At 38.8% G+C, this 15,363-nt stretch overlaps 1 protein-coding gene across 11 annotated transcripts in view; it reads left to right on the top strand.

Moving 5' to 3' along the window:
* MAST4 (microtubule associated serine/threonine kinase family member 4) overlaps positions 1-15,363 on the top strand; it is a 543,729-nt gene that overhangs the window by 496,382 nt on the left and 31,984 nt on the right. For all 11 annotated transcript variants that reach the window (XM_032404301.1, XM_032404300.1, XM_032404298.1 and 8 more), the window contains 6 exons: positions 1,085-1,170; positions 7,465-7,673; positions 9,031-9,169; positions 10,723-10,855; positions 11,736-11,901; positions 13,777-13,878. In XM_032404301.1, coding sequence (XP_032260192.1) covers positions 1,085-1,170; positions 7,465-7,673; positions 9,031-9,169; positions 10,723-10,855; positions 11,736-11,901; positions 13,777-13,878 — 835 coding nt within the window. The remainder of the gene's footprint in view (positions 1-1,084; positions 1,171-7,464; positions 7,674-9,030; positions 9,170-10,722; positions 10,856-11,735; positions 11,902-13,776; positions 13,879-15,363) is intronic.

The following is a 15,363-nucleotide window of genomic DNA, read 5'->3' as shown; positions in this document are numbered from 1 at the left end:
TCAGTGCTCACCCTCTCGGTGCTAAGATATGTGGACTATGAGAGAATATTTAAAAAAAAAAAACCAAAAACATTTTACTTATTATTATACTTTGAGCTCAACTTTTTTTTTTTTTAAAGATTTTATTTGAGAGAGAGAGCATGAGCAGGGGGAGTGGGAGAAGCAGACTCCCCGCTGAGCAGGGAGCCCGATGCGGGGCTCCATCCTGGACTCTGGGATCATGACCTGAGCCAAAGGCAGACACTTAACCAACTGAGCCACCCAAACGCCCCTGAGCTCAACTTTTTAAAGAGCTATCTTTTTGAAAATAGATATCTAAACCATGGTAAGACTAATGGTATGGAAGTCAAAGAGAGGCACACATTGTCTCGTCGTTGCCGACTACCTTTTCCGAACAAAAAGGGTTATCATAGGAAGGACAGACATCCTCTGGTCAGGGACAGAGAAGCTGCACTGTCCCATCAGTCATGTAGAGGCACAATGGCCCGTCCTTTCTGTTCCGACTGACTGAAACTAAAGTTAAGGTTTGACATTTTGGACTTAAATTTCAAAACTTGAAAAGACTAGGATGAGGCTAACCTGAATAGTTTACAGAGGTAAATTAATATTGGAAATTTTTTTTAAGATTTTATTTATTTATTTGAGTGAGAGAGAGAGAGAGAGAAAGCATGAGCAGGGGGAGGGGCAGAGGGAGAGGGAGAAATAGACTCCCCGTGGAGCAGGGAGCCCGACGTGGGGCTTGATACCAGGACCCTGAGATCATGACCGGAGCCGAAGGCAGATGCCCAACCTACTGAGCCACCCAGGTGCCCCCAAATTGGATATTTTCAAAAGCTTGGTACCTTCATCTCCCAGAAATGGGGGTTCACTTAAACGAGACTGAGGCGCCGTCCTGAGAGGCAGTCTACCAGCGCTGCTCTGCAGAATTGATCTTTAAAGCTGGGTGCCGGCTTCCTTTGGCTTGAATACTGCCCTTCAGCAGATCCAACGCCAGAGCATAGAATGCAAATGTCATTTGTGTTGCTATTAAAATCATTTTCTTGAATTCCCAACTATTTTCTAACTTCCATATTTTGTTTCCAAGAGCTCTAATGCTTCCCTGAAACTTCAAAGGAAACCTCGGGAAAGTGATTTTGAAACGATTAAATTGATTAGCAATGGAGCCTATGGGTGAGTAATTCAAGAAAACTCTCTTGTTGTATTTTTACACACCTGAGTAATATATTCTTCGCATTTATCTTAGGCCAAATAGGTGTCATTAGGGACTTGAGTTTTCAGTTCACTGCTCCTTCACTGGTGGGTATAATGTGCAGCCAAAATTGTTTTTCATTTAGATACTCCATCAAGAAAACCTGTCAAGTGACCTGGAGTTATTTTAGAGGTATAGAGAAGGAGACTTTACAAAGTAAAGGAAAATGCTTATATAGACCTTCTGCCTCCCTTGTGGGTGCAGAAATGCCTGACTTTGGGTCCTATCTATGCATACACACAGCCATATCTGGATATATAAAATCTCTATCTCTGAAAACATGTAAACTCATACATAGCATCACTACTTAAGAATTAGCCGGTACTTCCCATCTGTCAGTCAGTCTGGTGAGAGAAGCACTTGAATAAGAAGACTGCTTGAAAACTGAAAGCAGTGCATTTCTTTCAGTCTTTATATTATACCAGGGTTTTTTGTTTGTTTTCTTTTCAGTTAAGTCTGTATTCTGATCTGGTCACATTAGTGGTGCCCCTTTCTTGCTTCATTTTTAGAGACACAAGGTTTTCTTCTTATGGTAGGGTCAGTGGTGACGAAATCCTGCTGAGTTACTAAGAAACAGTTAGGGTAATTAATACACATACTGTGTCCGGATCCATTTTAGACAGCCCAAGAGCTCTAGTTTAATTAAGTATTAATCTCAATTCCATCTGTATATGGAGAGCAATAAAGAATCCCATAGACATTTATTGCCATTTATCACACATATGAGCAGATTATCAAAGAGATTTTTGTTATGCCACGAGGGATGTTTCTCCTTACGATTTTTTTTGTCTCTAATATTTTCCACACCATTAACTTAGTGAAGAACTTAAATATTTGTGAGTCCTTTCTGTGCTTCACTGATTTATTTTCAGGATTATGTCAAATGGTATATTTCTTGATGTGGCTTATAAATGTTTTCTGATGTTCTATTTTCATAATATTTCATTTAGTTCAAGGACCTCATTGAAACTTTTCCCCTTAAAATTGTTTTAGCATACGATTGTTTGCGAGTTTTATTTGTTTCTTATTTGGTTTTAGTTAGTTTCAGTTTTCGAGATCCTCTGAGGATTTCTTCCTTCATTAGGGAAAAAACTGAACTTTGATTTAATGGGTCTCTGGGCTTGAGCACAGATAGATTTTATTGGCAGTGGAATTCTAGAATAAGATTATCTGTGAAACACCGCTTTTATAAAATTTGGGCATATATCTTAGCAGTATTTGGAGTTCTAATTGGTTGAGTAAACTCATTTGTAGTGCAATTAAACCACTGTCTAGTAGATGAGGTATATATCACACTTCGGGGAATGGTTGGGAATATACAAGAAGTTAAACAAGCTGTGGATCAGTAAACAGCCAGGATGCAGGCCAAGTCCTTAATGGGCTGACAGGCTGCCTGCCGCAGCTTCTGCCCGTCAGCCAAAACTTTTTTCCCTCTTTTGCTCTTCTCAGATTTAATCTCTCATTACATTTCTGACAGACTTCCTCTTCATTTTAATTATTTTTAATTTAAAATTTGAATGGAGCTATACCTATTGGTCCACCCAGTCAAGATGCTGATTGCAGGCTTATGCGAACTGGCTGAACACGTGGATGCCTCTCTGGAGATGAACTGAGGCTGTTGGGGGTTTCCTCGGCGCTTGTGTTACAGTCCACCGCTCACATCAGTGGCTTACAGTGATCCTGATTCTGCGACTTAGTGAAAATCGCCTGTGCTGGAAACTGACCCTCTCATTAGAAGGAGCTATAACACGGGGTTTTCTCAACATCGTACTTAGTGACAGTTCATGTTATAAAGCCAGTCTGCTAATTTGGTATCATCCAGTTTCCTTCTACGTTGAATGCGTTTCGGATCCCTGGCTGAAGGTCAGACGTCCTTTCATGCCAGCTTAGCACTTTGGAGAAAGCTCACCCTTGCCGTGTGCCAGGCACGGTGCTCATTTATGTATGCTGTCTTCTCGCAAGAGCCCCGTGTGTTTTTGACATTATTTCCACCCAGGTGTGGGGAAAGAGAGGCTCAGAGGCATGGCTGGTCACAGGTGCGCTGATTCCAAGCAGCGTTCCTTCCTTCTCAAAGTATTCCTGTTACAACTGGGAGCCATCTTCTCTTGATTCCATCTGGATTTTCAAATGACAGCTTCAGATGTTTTCAGAGTGAAAGAATAAAATTGACTTAAAAATTTTTTTAAACTAAATTTTAAAGGCGCAGCATTTCTGTCCCACTTTGCTTTAGTTTCTAGCTTTGCTGCACATCGTTCTCTTTTATGCCTCAAAAGATGGGGTCATTTACATGACGGGCCCATGTGTGCAGGTTGGTGGCTTAACGCCTCTCCCCCTACAGCCTTTCCTCTAACACATGCGCTCTTGTTCCCACGTGCAGATTTGGTCACACGGATTCATGTCCTGGGCTCTCAGATTTATGCGTAATTTTATACGCATTAGACATTCACAGTCCTAATAGGACTGATTCATTCTGTTCTAGATCCCATCAGCTTTTGATTCCATTTCTCCCCACCCTCCTACCCCTCACTTCTGTCTGGGATGAAAAAAACCTTGACTGAGAGAGGACAGTTGCCCCGCTCTGTGCATCACCCCCCACCCTTAAGTTCTACTATTTACCAGGCAGGTCAGTGTAGGAAGAGAGAGACAGAAGCAGCCTTTTCAAAGAAAGCAGCCTTTGAGGCCAAACTGCAGACAAATGAGGGGCTGAATCCGTTCGGTCCAGTTTTGTAACCTTGGATGACATATAGCTGTGCTTAGCAGTGATAGATGTCCTGTCTGTCAGCTGGTTGCTGTCTGTCTGTTTCAGTCTCCCCCTCTCTCTGCTGACTTAAGTAGATTTGGAACATCACTTTACAGGAGAGGAAGAAAGGGGTACGTGAGAGAGGACAGTTACTGCTCAACAAGCAGATTTCAGCGTTAAGAAGGATATTCCTAAAGCAGTAAAGAACTGTAAAAACAAGAACATGAAACAAGCAGATAACTAGCTACAGCAGATTCTAATTAAGAAGTCTAGTTGACTTTTGCAACTTGATCAAGATATGCACGTCCTGCGGCAATGATGTCTCAAGCTACCTATAGGATTAATTTCCATTGGTGTAGCTAAATTTCCCTAGGGATTAACTGATGATTTTTAAGCACATCCCAGCAAGGCAGCGCAAAAAGTCAGATGAGGTTTTACGAACTGCAAATCTGAAAGTAAAGATATGAATCCTTCTTCATTCACAGAGTGCCCGTGGGAAACCTGGTCTGGATGCTGGTCAAATTGGGCCTGAGGCCTCTTTCTCCTTTGTTCTTTCATTAAATGGTGATGGCCCTGTTCTTCCTTCCCCATTTCCTGTTGTTCTCAGACATATTGCTGAGCAGTTGTTTATGTAAGAAACGCTGATAGTTGATGAAAATCCAATGGCAGCCGCCTGACAGTGAAGTTCCTAGTATCATGTCTGAGGGTCCTCAGCACTACATCTACTCAGTGTGAAATATTCAAAGAAGAGAGAGAACGTAAGCTGTATTCCAGTTGACTCTCAGTAATAGTCAGGCACTTATATAAAGATACTCTTTTTTTCAACATTTCAGATTCTAAATTTTATTTTAAAAGGTAAATTCCCTGTTTCAAAAGTTCTTCGTAACAATATTTGTTCACCAGTGTTTGTCTTCTGGTTATTTTCTGCCAGGTTATTTTCTGCCCTCCCTTTGTATCTGTCTGTCTGCCTTCCAACATCTGCTTAGGAGAAGCACAAAGTTTTCGGGGGGATCTTGATTTTACCCAATCAGTATTTGGAAAAAGAAAAATACTGTGAAAGCCTTTAATCTGATCCAGAAAAAAGGAGGAGTTGGTTGGTTAATTAAGAGGTCAAAGTCAGAAATCATTAAAAAAAAAGTTGTATACTTTAAACATACTTTTAATTTCAGATGCATATTGAAATTAAACATGTCAGTTTAATCTAAATATATGTAAATTCAGGGGCACCTGGGTGGCTCAGTCAGTTAAGCGTCTGACTCTTGATTTCAGCTCAGGTCACAGTCTCCTAGGTTGTGAGATCCAGCCCCATGTCGGGCTCTGTGCTGGGCGTGGGGCCTGCTTGGGATTCGCTCTCTCCCTCTCCCCCTCGACCCCTCCCACTCCACCACTCGCACGCTCTCTCTCTTAAAAAAAGAAATGATAAATAAATAAATGTGTGTGTGTGTATACACACACACACACACACAGATATATATAAATTTACTGGTCCTCTGATATAAGGTCTTTTTAAGACAGCCTATATAAACCATCCTTCTAATACATTGTTTTTGTTTTCATTTTTCGCTGCTTTAAAGGTGAAGCAGGAACTTGAAGCAATCTGCACATAGGACTCTAGATCTGTATTATTTTTTCCACTTTTGAAAACCTTCTCACCCATACTAAATCAATCGAAATTTTATTTAGTAACTCACATTTAACATATCTATCCGTACTTTCCAAAGCATCCCATTTGTTTTTTTTATAGACAACAAAGTTTTTCCTTTTCACACTCCTGTTTCATCAGTTTAAATATTTGTTTAAATTAGTTAATCCTGATATCAAGCCTTGCCAAGAAAACAGGTGTAGAGATAAACCCAGCTGGTGAGAGCCCCAGCGTTTGGCATCCTGAAGAAGACCGCTACCCTGTGTGGAAAGTGTTGGCCGCCCAGCCAGCCAGCTCCCTTGTCAGTTTGTGGTACAGTGGGAATAACAGTGCTAGATTCTTCCTTGAGTTGGTTATATAAAGTGTGGATAAAAGAGATTTGTTCTATACAGTGAAGGAAGAAAGAGAAGACCAAAGAAATATTGAGAGAGGAAAAAAGAAGTAAAGTAAAATAAATAAATAAACAAATAAGGTTTAAACAGAGACCAAAAAAATGTAATTTTGCAAGTAAAGGAAAAAGATGGATACAATGAAAAGGCAAACCTACACAGACTTGAAAGAAAAATGAATTCCTAGTTGAACACTTGGGCGGAACATGTGAATACCAATTAAACTGAGATTGAATATACTTAAGATTTATGTAAGTGGATTACTCTGGTATATTGGTTCAGCAGGGGTTTAGGGTGTCCTAGTCCGCCTTGCATTCATTTTTCATGAGCAGTGGAATATGCATCTCGGATCAGATAACCCCTTGTTTTAGGAGACAGACATTGGATATACTTTACTGTGAATGATTGCTGTTTATGTAAATTATTATTTATTTGAGCATTTGCTGACCTGAGACCTCAAATCTGTTCTTCTACAATAATGACAAGTGAGGAGTAACTTAAGAGAAAATGAGCCAATTGAAGACATTTTCCTTGTTACTCATCATTTCCAGGTGAGGTTTTAAGCCTCCTCCTTCTCTTGACTTGTTTCTTCCACATCACGCTTCATGGAGTCCATTGTCTTTACCCAGCCAGAATTGCTTCTCTAGAGTATGTGAGTGAGTCTTGCAGCAGAAATTCAGTGCAACCTCCTCATTTTACAGTAAAGTTGGCTGTCACCTTGGCCATGGGTTGGATGGAACAGTGTATTATTGGTGCCCTTTTATGTTGGGAAATGCATTTTCTGTTGAAACAGCCACAGGTGTAAATCATGCTGAGGTGTGTAGTGAGGAAATAACGCTACTCTTCATTGCAGGACAGCCTCCTATGACCTATTACATACTTCTCATTTATCTGGAATTTCATGGGGAGTAAATTACCCTCAAGTTCGAAGCCACCTACCCTAAGAAGCTTTGGTCCTTTTTGCAGATCCCAAGGGTATCATATAGAAAATTATCACTTTAGTCAGTCTAGAAAAAATGCCTAACGTATATCTAATGCGTGAAAGGATATAGCTCATGGTATATATGTACTTTTGTTAGTTCTTTTCCTGCTCTGACTTATATATTGAATTTTGTTTTGTTTGTGGAAAAACTGAAAACATCAGCTAGCTATTGGAAAATAGCTCACTCTGGAGACTGTGCATTTCTGTCCTTGTGGTGAAGATGAATTTGATGCCTTTTGTACGATCAGTGACCTTTATTGAAAGATTTAGAAATAAATGTAGCCATAAGATTTTGGCCTGGAATGGGATGTTTGTAGCTGCTAGGATAGCATGTGTGAGCTGAATTCCAGGCGCCATGTGAATATAAAAAAAAAAAAAAAAAAGTTGACAGTCACCCATTGTTTACCGTATCCAGAAGCATCCTCACTTCCCGTGAACCCCACCTCTTGTGCTCCTTTTCAGGGCAGTCTACTTTGTTCGGCATAAGGAATCCCGGCAGAGGTTTGCTATGAAAAAGATTAATAAACAGAACCTCATCCTCCGCAATCAGATCCAGCAGGCCTTCGTGGAACGGGATATCCTGACTTTCGCAGAGAACCCCTTTGTCGTCAGCATGTATTGCTCCTTTGAAACAAGGCGCCACTTATGCATGGTCATGGAATACGTGGAAGGTAAATCAGAGAACATGACACCAGTACCCAGAAACTGCCTCCTCCTTTGTGCGGTGGAGGCTTTCCCTGTTGGGCTACATAATGGTTGTATCCGCCTAGGAAGCAAAGCCAGGCAATGAGATGGCTGTATTCCCAGTCATTATCTTCTGATAATTGCTTGTAAAGTGCCTGCTCTACTATAACAAAGGGAAAATTAGTGCTATTTGGAAGAAGGTTGTTTTTCTTTTTTAATAGCTTTTAATCCTATTGGTCATTAAAGTTAGAATATAGGTGATGGGGTTTTTTCCTACTCACTTTTATCGCATAGCATAAAATCGTTCATTACAATTGATCTTCTTAAAGAATGAATTAAAAATATATCCTTTTTTGGTCTATGGTATGAAATTAAAAATGAGTTAGGAGAAAAGGAGGAGATACAAGTCAAGAAAATGTAGCTTTTTTTTTTTTTGACATTTACGGCTTACCTTTTAAACGTTCTTATTTCCTTCAGTTTTACATTCAATTTCTGTGTTTTTGGCCGTGACTTATTGATATAAACAAAGTTAATAAAAGGAATATATTAGGAAGGGCCAAAACAATCTTCAAAGCATCTAATTTAAGCTCTTAAAATCGTAGGAGCAGAATTCCAAAACTATAAACCTCAAAGAAACATTAAATATCATTTAGTTCAACCTTTTCATTTTGCAGATGAGTGAACTGAAATCCTCGAAAGGGAGAGACTTACTAGATACTTTCCTTGTGGATACAAGACAAAAGCATATCTTGCCTGATTTCCACCCATTTTTTTTCCCCACAACAGCACTTGGCTTTATCAACCTTGGTTGTGTTTACAGTAACTAACGTTTATCACGTTTAATAAATATTGGCAGTATCCTAAATTCTTTACATAGATTACTTCATTTAATCCTCACAATAATCTGAAAAGGGATGATAGTCTTACCATCCTGATATTAGAGGAAAGAGCCGGGACTAGCTTGTCTAAGATCTCCCTGCCTGTTAGAGTCGGAGGTAGTATTTGAACTCAGGTAGCCTGATTCCAGAACCCATGCTTTATGCTGGTGTATTTTGTTCTTCCAATTTCAGTTCCACTTTGGAGCAAATCTCCTCCCTTAGGAGGACTCCTGCTTGAAAAAAAAAAAAAAAAAATATATATATATATATATATATATATATATATATATATTTTCCCCCATACCACATCTTAATTAGAAACATGATTACTCAGTGCATGGCCTCCACTTCGGAATTTGAGATGCTGTGTCTGTGGGTAGAGGCCATTCTGCTTTGAAGGTCTGTAATCTGAATTGATGGTCTTCTTGATACTCCACCTGCTAAATCCTGTGCTTGGGTTTTACAGGGGGTGATTGTGCTACATTAATGAAGAACATGGGGCCTCTCCCTGTTGATATGGCCAGGATGTACTTTGCCGAGACGGTGCTGGCCTTGGAATATCTACATAATTATGGAATTGTACACAGGGATTTGAAACCAGACAAGTATGTACACCGAGGAAACATCTTTTTTTACACACAATACAAAAAGTTGTCTTATGTCTCTAAAAATGTTTTCTTTTAATGCTGCTTTGCATGTTTTGCAATTCTCCCAAAATGTTCCCAAATGAGTTATTTTGGTAGTATATATGATAATATTTATGTAATACTTTAAAGGCTCTGCTGCTTATAATAATAGCTTATAAGGAACAAAAGAAAAATGATTATAAAGCCAGGGTTAGTTAAATTTTTTTAAGTTGTTTTTATTGTGTTCACTTTTGAATAGCTTCATGGAAAGCTTCTAGTTGTTTTCTGGATAGTTTCTGCATTTGGTATTATACATAGATAACCCTATCCTACACCAAGATGATAGACTTGATATTATGTTCTCTCTCACCATTTCATATTGAATTTAATTTTTAATCTTCATGAAGCTCATTTTAGTGTCTGATTTGAGATACAGATATACTTTTTTTCCTCTCAAATGACTAAGTTATTCATCTTGACACCATTTATTAAATGTTATGCTTTCTCCACTAATTTCAGACACCTCTAAAAGCATTACATGTTAATATGTAAAGATTCTAAGCGTGCTGAAAATTTTATGATAAAATTAACTCATGCTCATTCCAGAAAATTTTGAAGTACAGAAAAACATATGAAAAAATTCATTCACAACATTACCCAACAAAGACAGCTGTTAGAATATGGAATATTTCCTTCCAGTAGCTATTTTTTCCTCTTTTCACATCCTCTATTCCTTTAATGTTTTAATTAATTAAAAATTTTATTTTTCCTCTGAAAATGAAAATGTTTAAAAATTAAATTCATAAAACTGTCACATGTGATTTCTTTGCATTGTATAAGAAATCTACATTTTGTGCTTAATGAACAGAAATTTAAATTTGAGCCATAAGTTAAAATCTTAAACAGTAGTTCATTTTTCTGTCCAAGTTCTTTAGCTTATGTGTCACTTAAATCACAGATAGGTTGCTTATCTTAGTTCTTATGTATGATGTGGGATTATTGGTAACACTTTTCTATTTTATTGTTCTGAAAATAGAAAGATGTCAGAGTCCCATGCTTGGATTTTTCTAAGTTTAAACCTGTAAATGATACTGTATGTGGCTGCCCCAACAAAGATTAGCTGGGCTGGGTGTCTGGCCCTCCCTTGTAAATTACACTCATGAGCCAGATACACATATGTAATATGTTCATGTGACCTTACCTCTTCCCAGGCTGGGTTTTATATTAAAATTGATACCTTGGAGCGCCTGGGTGGCTCAGTAGGTTAAGTATCCAACTCTTGATTTCTGCTCAGGTCATGATCTCAGGGTCGTGAGGTCAAGCCCCATGTTGGGCTCCACGCTTAAGATCCTCTCTCCCTGTCCTCCTGCCCCTCCCTTCTCTCTAAAATAAATAAATAAATAAATGAAAAAGATTGATACCACCATAGTGAATAGTGTTACAAATTGACAGGAGAAGGAGAAAGCCTAAAAAAAAGAAAGAAAGAAAGAACTTCAAACAAGTGTTATAATATGTGTCCTTCTGCTTCATAGTTTGTTGGTCACCTCCATGGGGCACATAAAGCTGACAGATTTTGGATTATCCAAGGTGGGACTAATGAGCATGACTACCAATCTCTATGAGGGTCATATCGAGAAGGATGCTCGAGAGTTCCTGGACAAACAGGTAAGCTTGGCTCCTGCTCAGTTGGAGAGAAGGATACAAAGTACGATATTGCCAGTGACATTCAGAATCAACTTGTGTAAGCCAGGTCCACGTTAGGACTGGGTGCTTAGATGTCTGTATGAGGCTTACATTTAATAAAGTGCAGATTGCTTCCATTTTTCTCCCTAGGCCTCTTTGAACTGTCCATTCCTCCACATTCCTCCCCCAGCATTATGGTCTATTAGCAAGACGAACGATGTAATTGCACACAAGTGAGAATGTGAGAAAGACAAATGGAAAACGGTTTTTGTAAGGAATTCAGGAGTCTCAGCAGAGTACTCATGAAACTCATGATGCATTGTACAATCACGGGTGCTAAAATCCGAGCCATGGCCCATTTCCCTTTAAGCATGCCTCATTACCATGTGCCCACAATCTGTTCATTGTAAGTTACTTAAGGTAAACACATCTCAACTGTCATGCTTTTATGAAGTAGCCAGGATGTGAATATATTTTGGTCATATACATACTAAAACTATCTGTGGTAGTGACAGATTAAAAATGCATCATTATATTAACTTTGAGGATTAAAAATGTTTTTAATCCTATGAAATAAGTAAAACCACCAAATAGGGTCACACCCTCAATTCGAAATTACTCACTACACATAGTTTAACATTACAGCAGCATTTTAAATTTCCCTTTTTTGCTATTTAAATATTTCATTGCCTTTGGTGTTATGGATACTGACTTATAATTGCTGTTCCTAAGTTCTTTGTCCGTGTGGTTCCATGTGGTTGAGCAGGTGCACTCTGGGCAAAATAAATGGTGTATAGCCATCTTGCTCACTTTAATTCATGTCTAATATTCCAATTATTCTAATACTGCAATCATCTTTTAGGTCTGTGGCACGCCTGAATACATTGCACCAGAAGTGATTCTGAGGCAGGGCTATGGGAAGCCAGTGGACTGGTGGGCCATGGGGATTATCCTCTATGAATTTCTTGTTGGATGCGTGCCATTCTTTGGGGATACTCCAGAAGAGCTATTTGGACAAGTCATCAGTGGTAAATATCATCAGGAGTTATCTTCAAGCGGCTGTTGGGAAACAGCTATTTCATGCAATTCTGTGGAGTATTGCCGTTTTAACTACTAAAATGTTAACCTTTATCAAACAGTTTAGCCAACAAATTAAAAGAACTCACTCATCATAGCACATAACTGACTTTCACAAATCTCAGGAGATCAGTTTGTGTTGAAAATTGATCTGAGGAAGTTTCGTTAACATGGAATTTGGAAATGTACTAGCAGTGTAACCAATTTTTATGGTGTGTTCTTCTGCAAAAGAAATTCACATGGGATTTGCAAATTACTTCACTGCCCTCCAGTCTTCCTTTCCATAATAGGAAAGTTGCACCAGGGAAGAAAAGGTTAATGTGGGTAACATTTACATAAATGGGGGAAAATGGCTAATGGCACAATGAAGAAATTAACAAAAATGTAATAAACCCTAAAACAAATGTCTACCAAATAATAAATAATGAGAATGGGAAGGAAGCAAATTTAATTCACAGATTGTTAATGATTTCATTGGTGGTTGTTATGGTGTAATGTTATTTCTGTAACAGCTGTTCATCTTTCATTTAAAATTCAATAACCTCTAGATCTTAACCTGCACGCTGACCCTCACTATTGTTATGCGGCTTGTGGCAAAACTAAATGATAATTAAATAGGCTCTATTACTACCCTACCTGCTGTTTTTATAAATTTCCCCGAAGCCTAGATCAAAAAGGCCTCTCCTCCACAAAGTTTATCAGTCATCGCTGACCCCCCCATCACCCACTCCGCCACCTTCTGGACTGTGCTTACAGGGTCTATCAGTGGAAAGGGAGGGAAAATTAATGTTGGGATGAGGAGTCCCTTAATCACGGCATTATTCTCTATCGTTGACTTTGCAAGCCAGGCATATCTGTAAACTTTAACAAAGTAGATTTGTGAGTTGCCTGCAGTCTATAACCCTTTTCTACAGTATCTGAGCTGTTTATGGATTTATAACTAGGCTGTTTTCTGATATACTAAGGCCTGAATGGCAAGAGGAATCAACTGTTTAATTAACACAAGCAGAAATTGCTGGCTTTGTTCTCCATACCTTACGGCTCAGATGCATATTCATGTTTTATTTTCCAAATCAGATTTAAACTGCAGCAGAGGAAGCTGGAGGCAGGCACACACAGAAATAGCTCGTGTTTTTATTGCATTTCCATACACACAAGCACACACACCTTATCTTTGGGCAAACTCCTGTGGAATGTAGAACATATTCTAATATTTATGACAGACTTTAAATACTTCCATTATTACTATGATTACTTTGGATTTTTTGTCTTCAAACTTAACACTTTGGCCTTTTGTTTGTCTCTAGAAATAGTTATTTTTGCAAAATTAATTTGTGTTTCTGGAAGCTGAAGAACTCTAGGGCTGGGGCCAAATTCGCATTTGAGGATAGTAGGAAAGAAAAATCTTTCTCTCTTGATTCCCTGGGAGGGGGACATCTAAAACACAGGTGTTAAGAGTTTTCACCATATTAAGTCCTCTTAATAACTAGAAGGAATAATCTGTTTTGAGCCAAGTCTGCCAAAAAGAAAAAAAAAAAAAAAAAACGAAGAATCAAAAAAGCAAATGGAAGGTACCGCTTATTGAAATATTTTCTCCCTGCCTTGTTGTTAAGCTGTGCTGGTTCATGTCTGGTGAAACAATGCTTCTCAAACTTGACTGTGCCCAGGAATCAACTGACAATCCTACTAAAATGCAGATTCTCATTCAGTCTGGGATGGAGCCTGAAGTTCTGTTTCTGTGACAAACTCCCAGGCAACCTCCAGGCTGCTGGGACCTGGACTGCCATTTGAGCAATAAAGTTGTAAATGACATATCTCCCTTCTAGATGAGATCAACTGGCCAGAAAAGGACGAGGCGCCACCCCCCGATGCCCAGGATCTGATTACCTTGCTTCTTAGGCAGAATCCCCTGGAGAGACTGGGAACAGGTTAGAGCACATATGTTTTAATTTTGCTAATATGCAAAAAATAATGTCTTTGTGGAGCACTCAGAGGTTTTTGTTTGTGCTTTGTTTTTTTGGCATAAGAAACATCTGTTGGTTGATGTAGGACATGACTACAACACATCATAACAATAATATTTCGGATTCTTTTTCTGATTCAGAGCAGTATGTACACTAGGAGGGTTGGTGGTTGTCTTTGATTTTTGTTTTTCTTGTTTTTTTGCAAAGCAAAAGTCATTCTCAATTTGTTTAAATAAATAAAATTGGTCTGGAAGAAAACCTCCAAGGGCACAATATAACTCTTCTATCCTGAAAAACATGCATCTTAAATAAATTAAAACAGAGGATTTAAGATGTGAAGCTTTTTTGTTTGGATATATATATATATTCCCGGCAAGATTTGACCCAGCCCATTACTATCTAGAGGCTTTGAAATGGGTTATCGGTACTTGAACTAATTAATTACTAGAAATGAGTGTCTGGGGTTGAACTACGCTGTCTCATCATGGTGATCAGCACCATAGCCCAAGAAAGAGGATTAAAACCATTGGCTTTCAAGATTAAGGAGATAATAGATTTGTTTCTTGCTGATTATTTTCCCCCTCAACTGTTCTACTTACAGTTTGTTTATTTGGTTTTTTTTTTTCTGCTCCTCCTCTTCCTTCTCTTGTATTCTGAATAGACAGAGATCCCAATATCGAGTCCCAGTCTACCTGAGTATATAAATTTATCTAGATGGGACTAAATATTAAATATAAGCACAACACATACACACTAGATAGTATCCATAATTTTCAGCAGTGAAAATTGTTGACTTGATGGAGTATTTAATCTGAGCTGTTTCATTCTACTTCATTGTAATAGAAATATCTGAAAATACTGAACAAATCATTCTCTCCCTCAGTTTTTCCTAGACAAAGATAATTTGCAACAGCTCCAGATACACATGTTACTCTCCATGTTTGCCCACAGCTTCCCCCAGCTGGAGGGCTCCATTCTTGCTTAAGTATGCTGTGCTCCTAGAGTTGATGATGATGCATTGAAGCCCATAGGCCATATTCTTATCTTGTAAATAAACTTTTATTGAAATACAGCAGTGCCATTCATACACATTGTCTGTAGCTGCCTTCATGGTTCGGTGGCAGAGTTGAGTCCCCAAATTGTATGGCCCACAAAGCCTAAAGTATTTACTCTTTGGCTTTGTACAGAAAAATCTCATTGACTGCATTAGCATATCAAAGAAGATTGAAACTCCGGGCTCGCTCGGGAAAACTTTTTTGAGTTGAGCCTCGTCCTGGAGTACCATGTGCCTGTATGCCTTTTGCAGCGGATGAGTGGGCCTTCGGCTAGGAGAGGCAAGATAAGTGGAAATTAAGGGCACAAACTCCACAGTCAGATTGCCTGAGTTTAAAGTCTCTGCTGTGTGATTGTGGGCAGGATGCTTCCCTTTCTGTGCCTCATTTCCTCATC

The sequence above is a fragment of the Phoca vitulina genome, unplaced genomic scaffold (genome assembly GCF_004348235.1).
Source record: "Phoca vitulina isolate PV1807 unplaced genomic scaffold, GSC_HSeal_1.0 scaffold6, whole genome shotgun sequence".
NCBI classification, from domain to species: Eukaryota; Metazoa; Chordata; class Mammalia; order Carnivora; family Phocidae; genus Phoca; species Phoca vitulina.
Note: the sequence above shows the minus strand (reverse complement) of the source record. Positions and strands in the feature narration are given on the sequence as shown.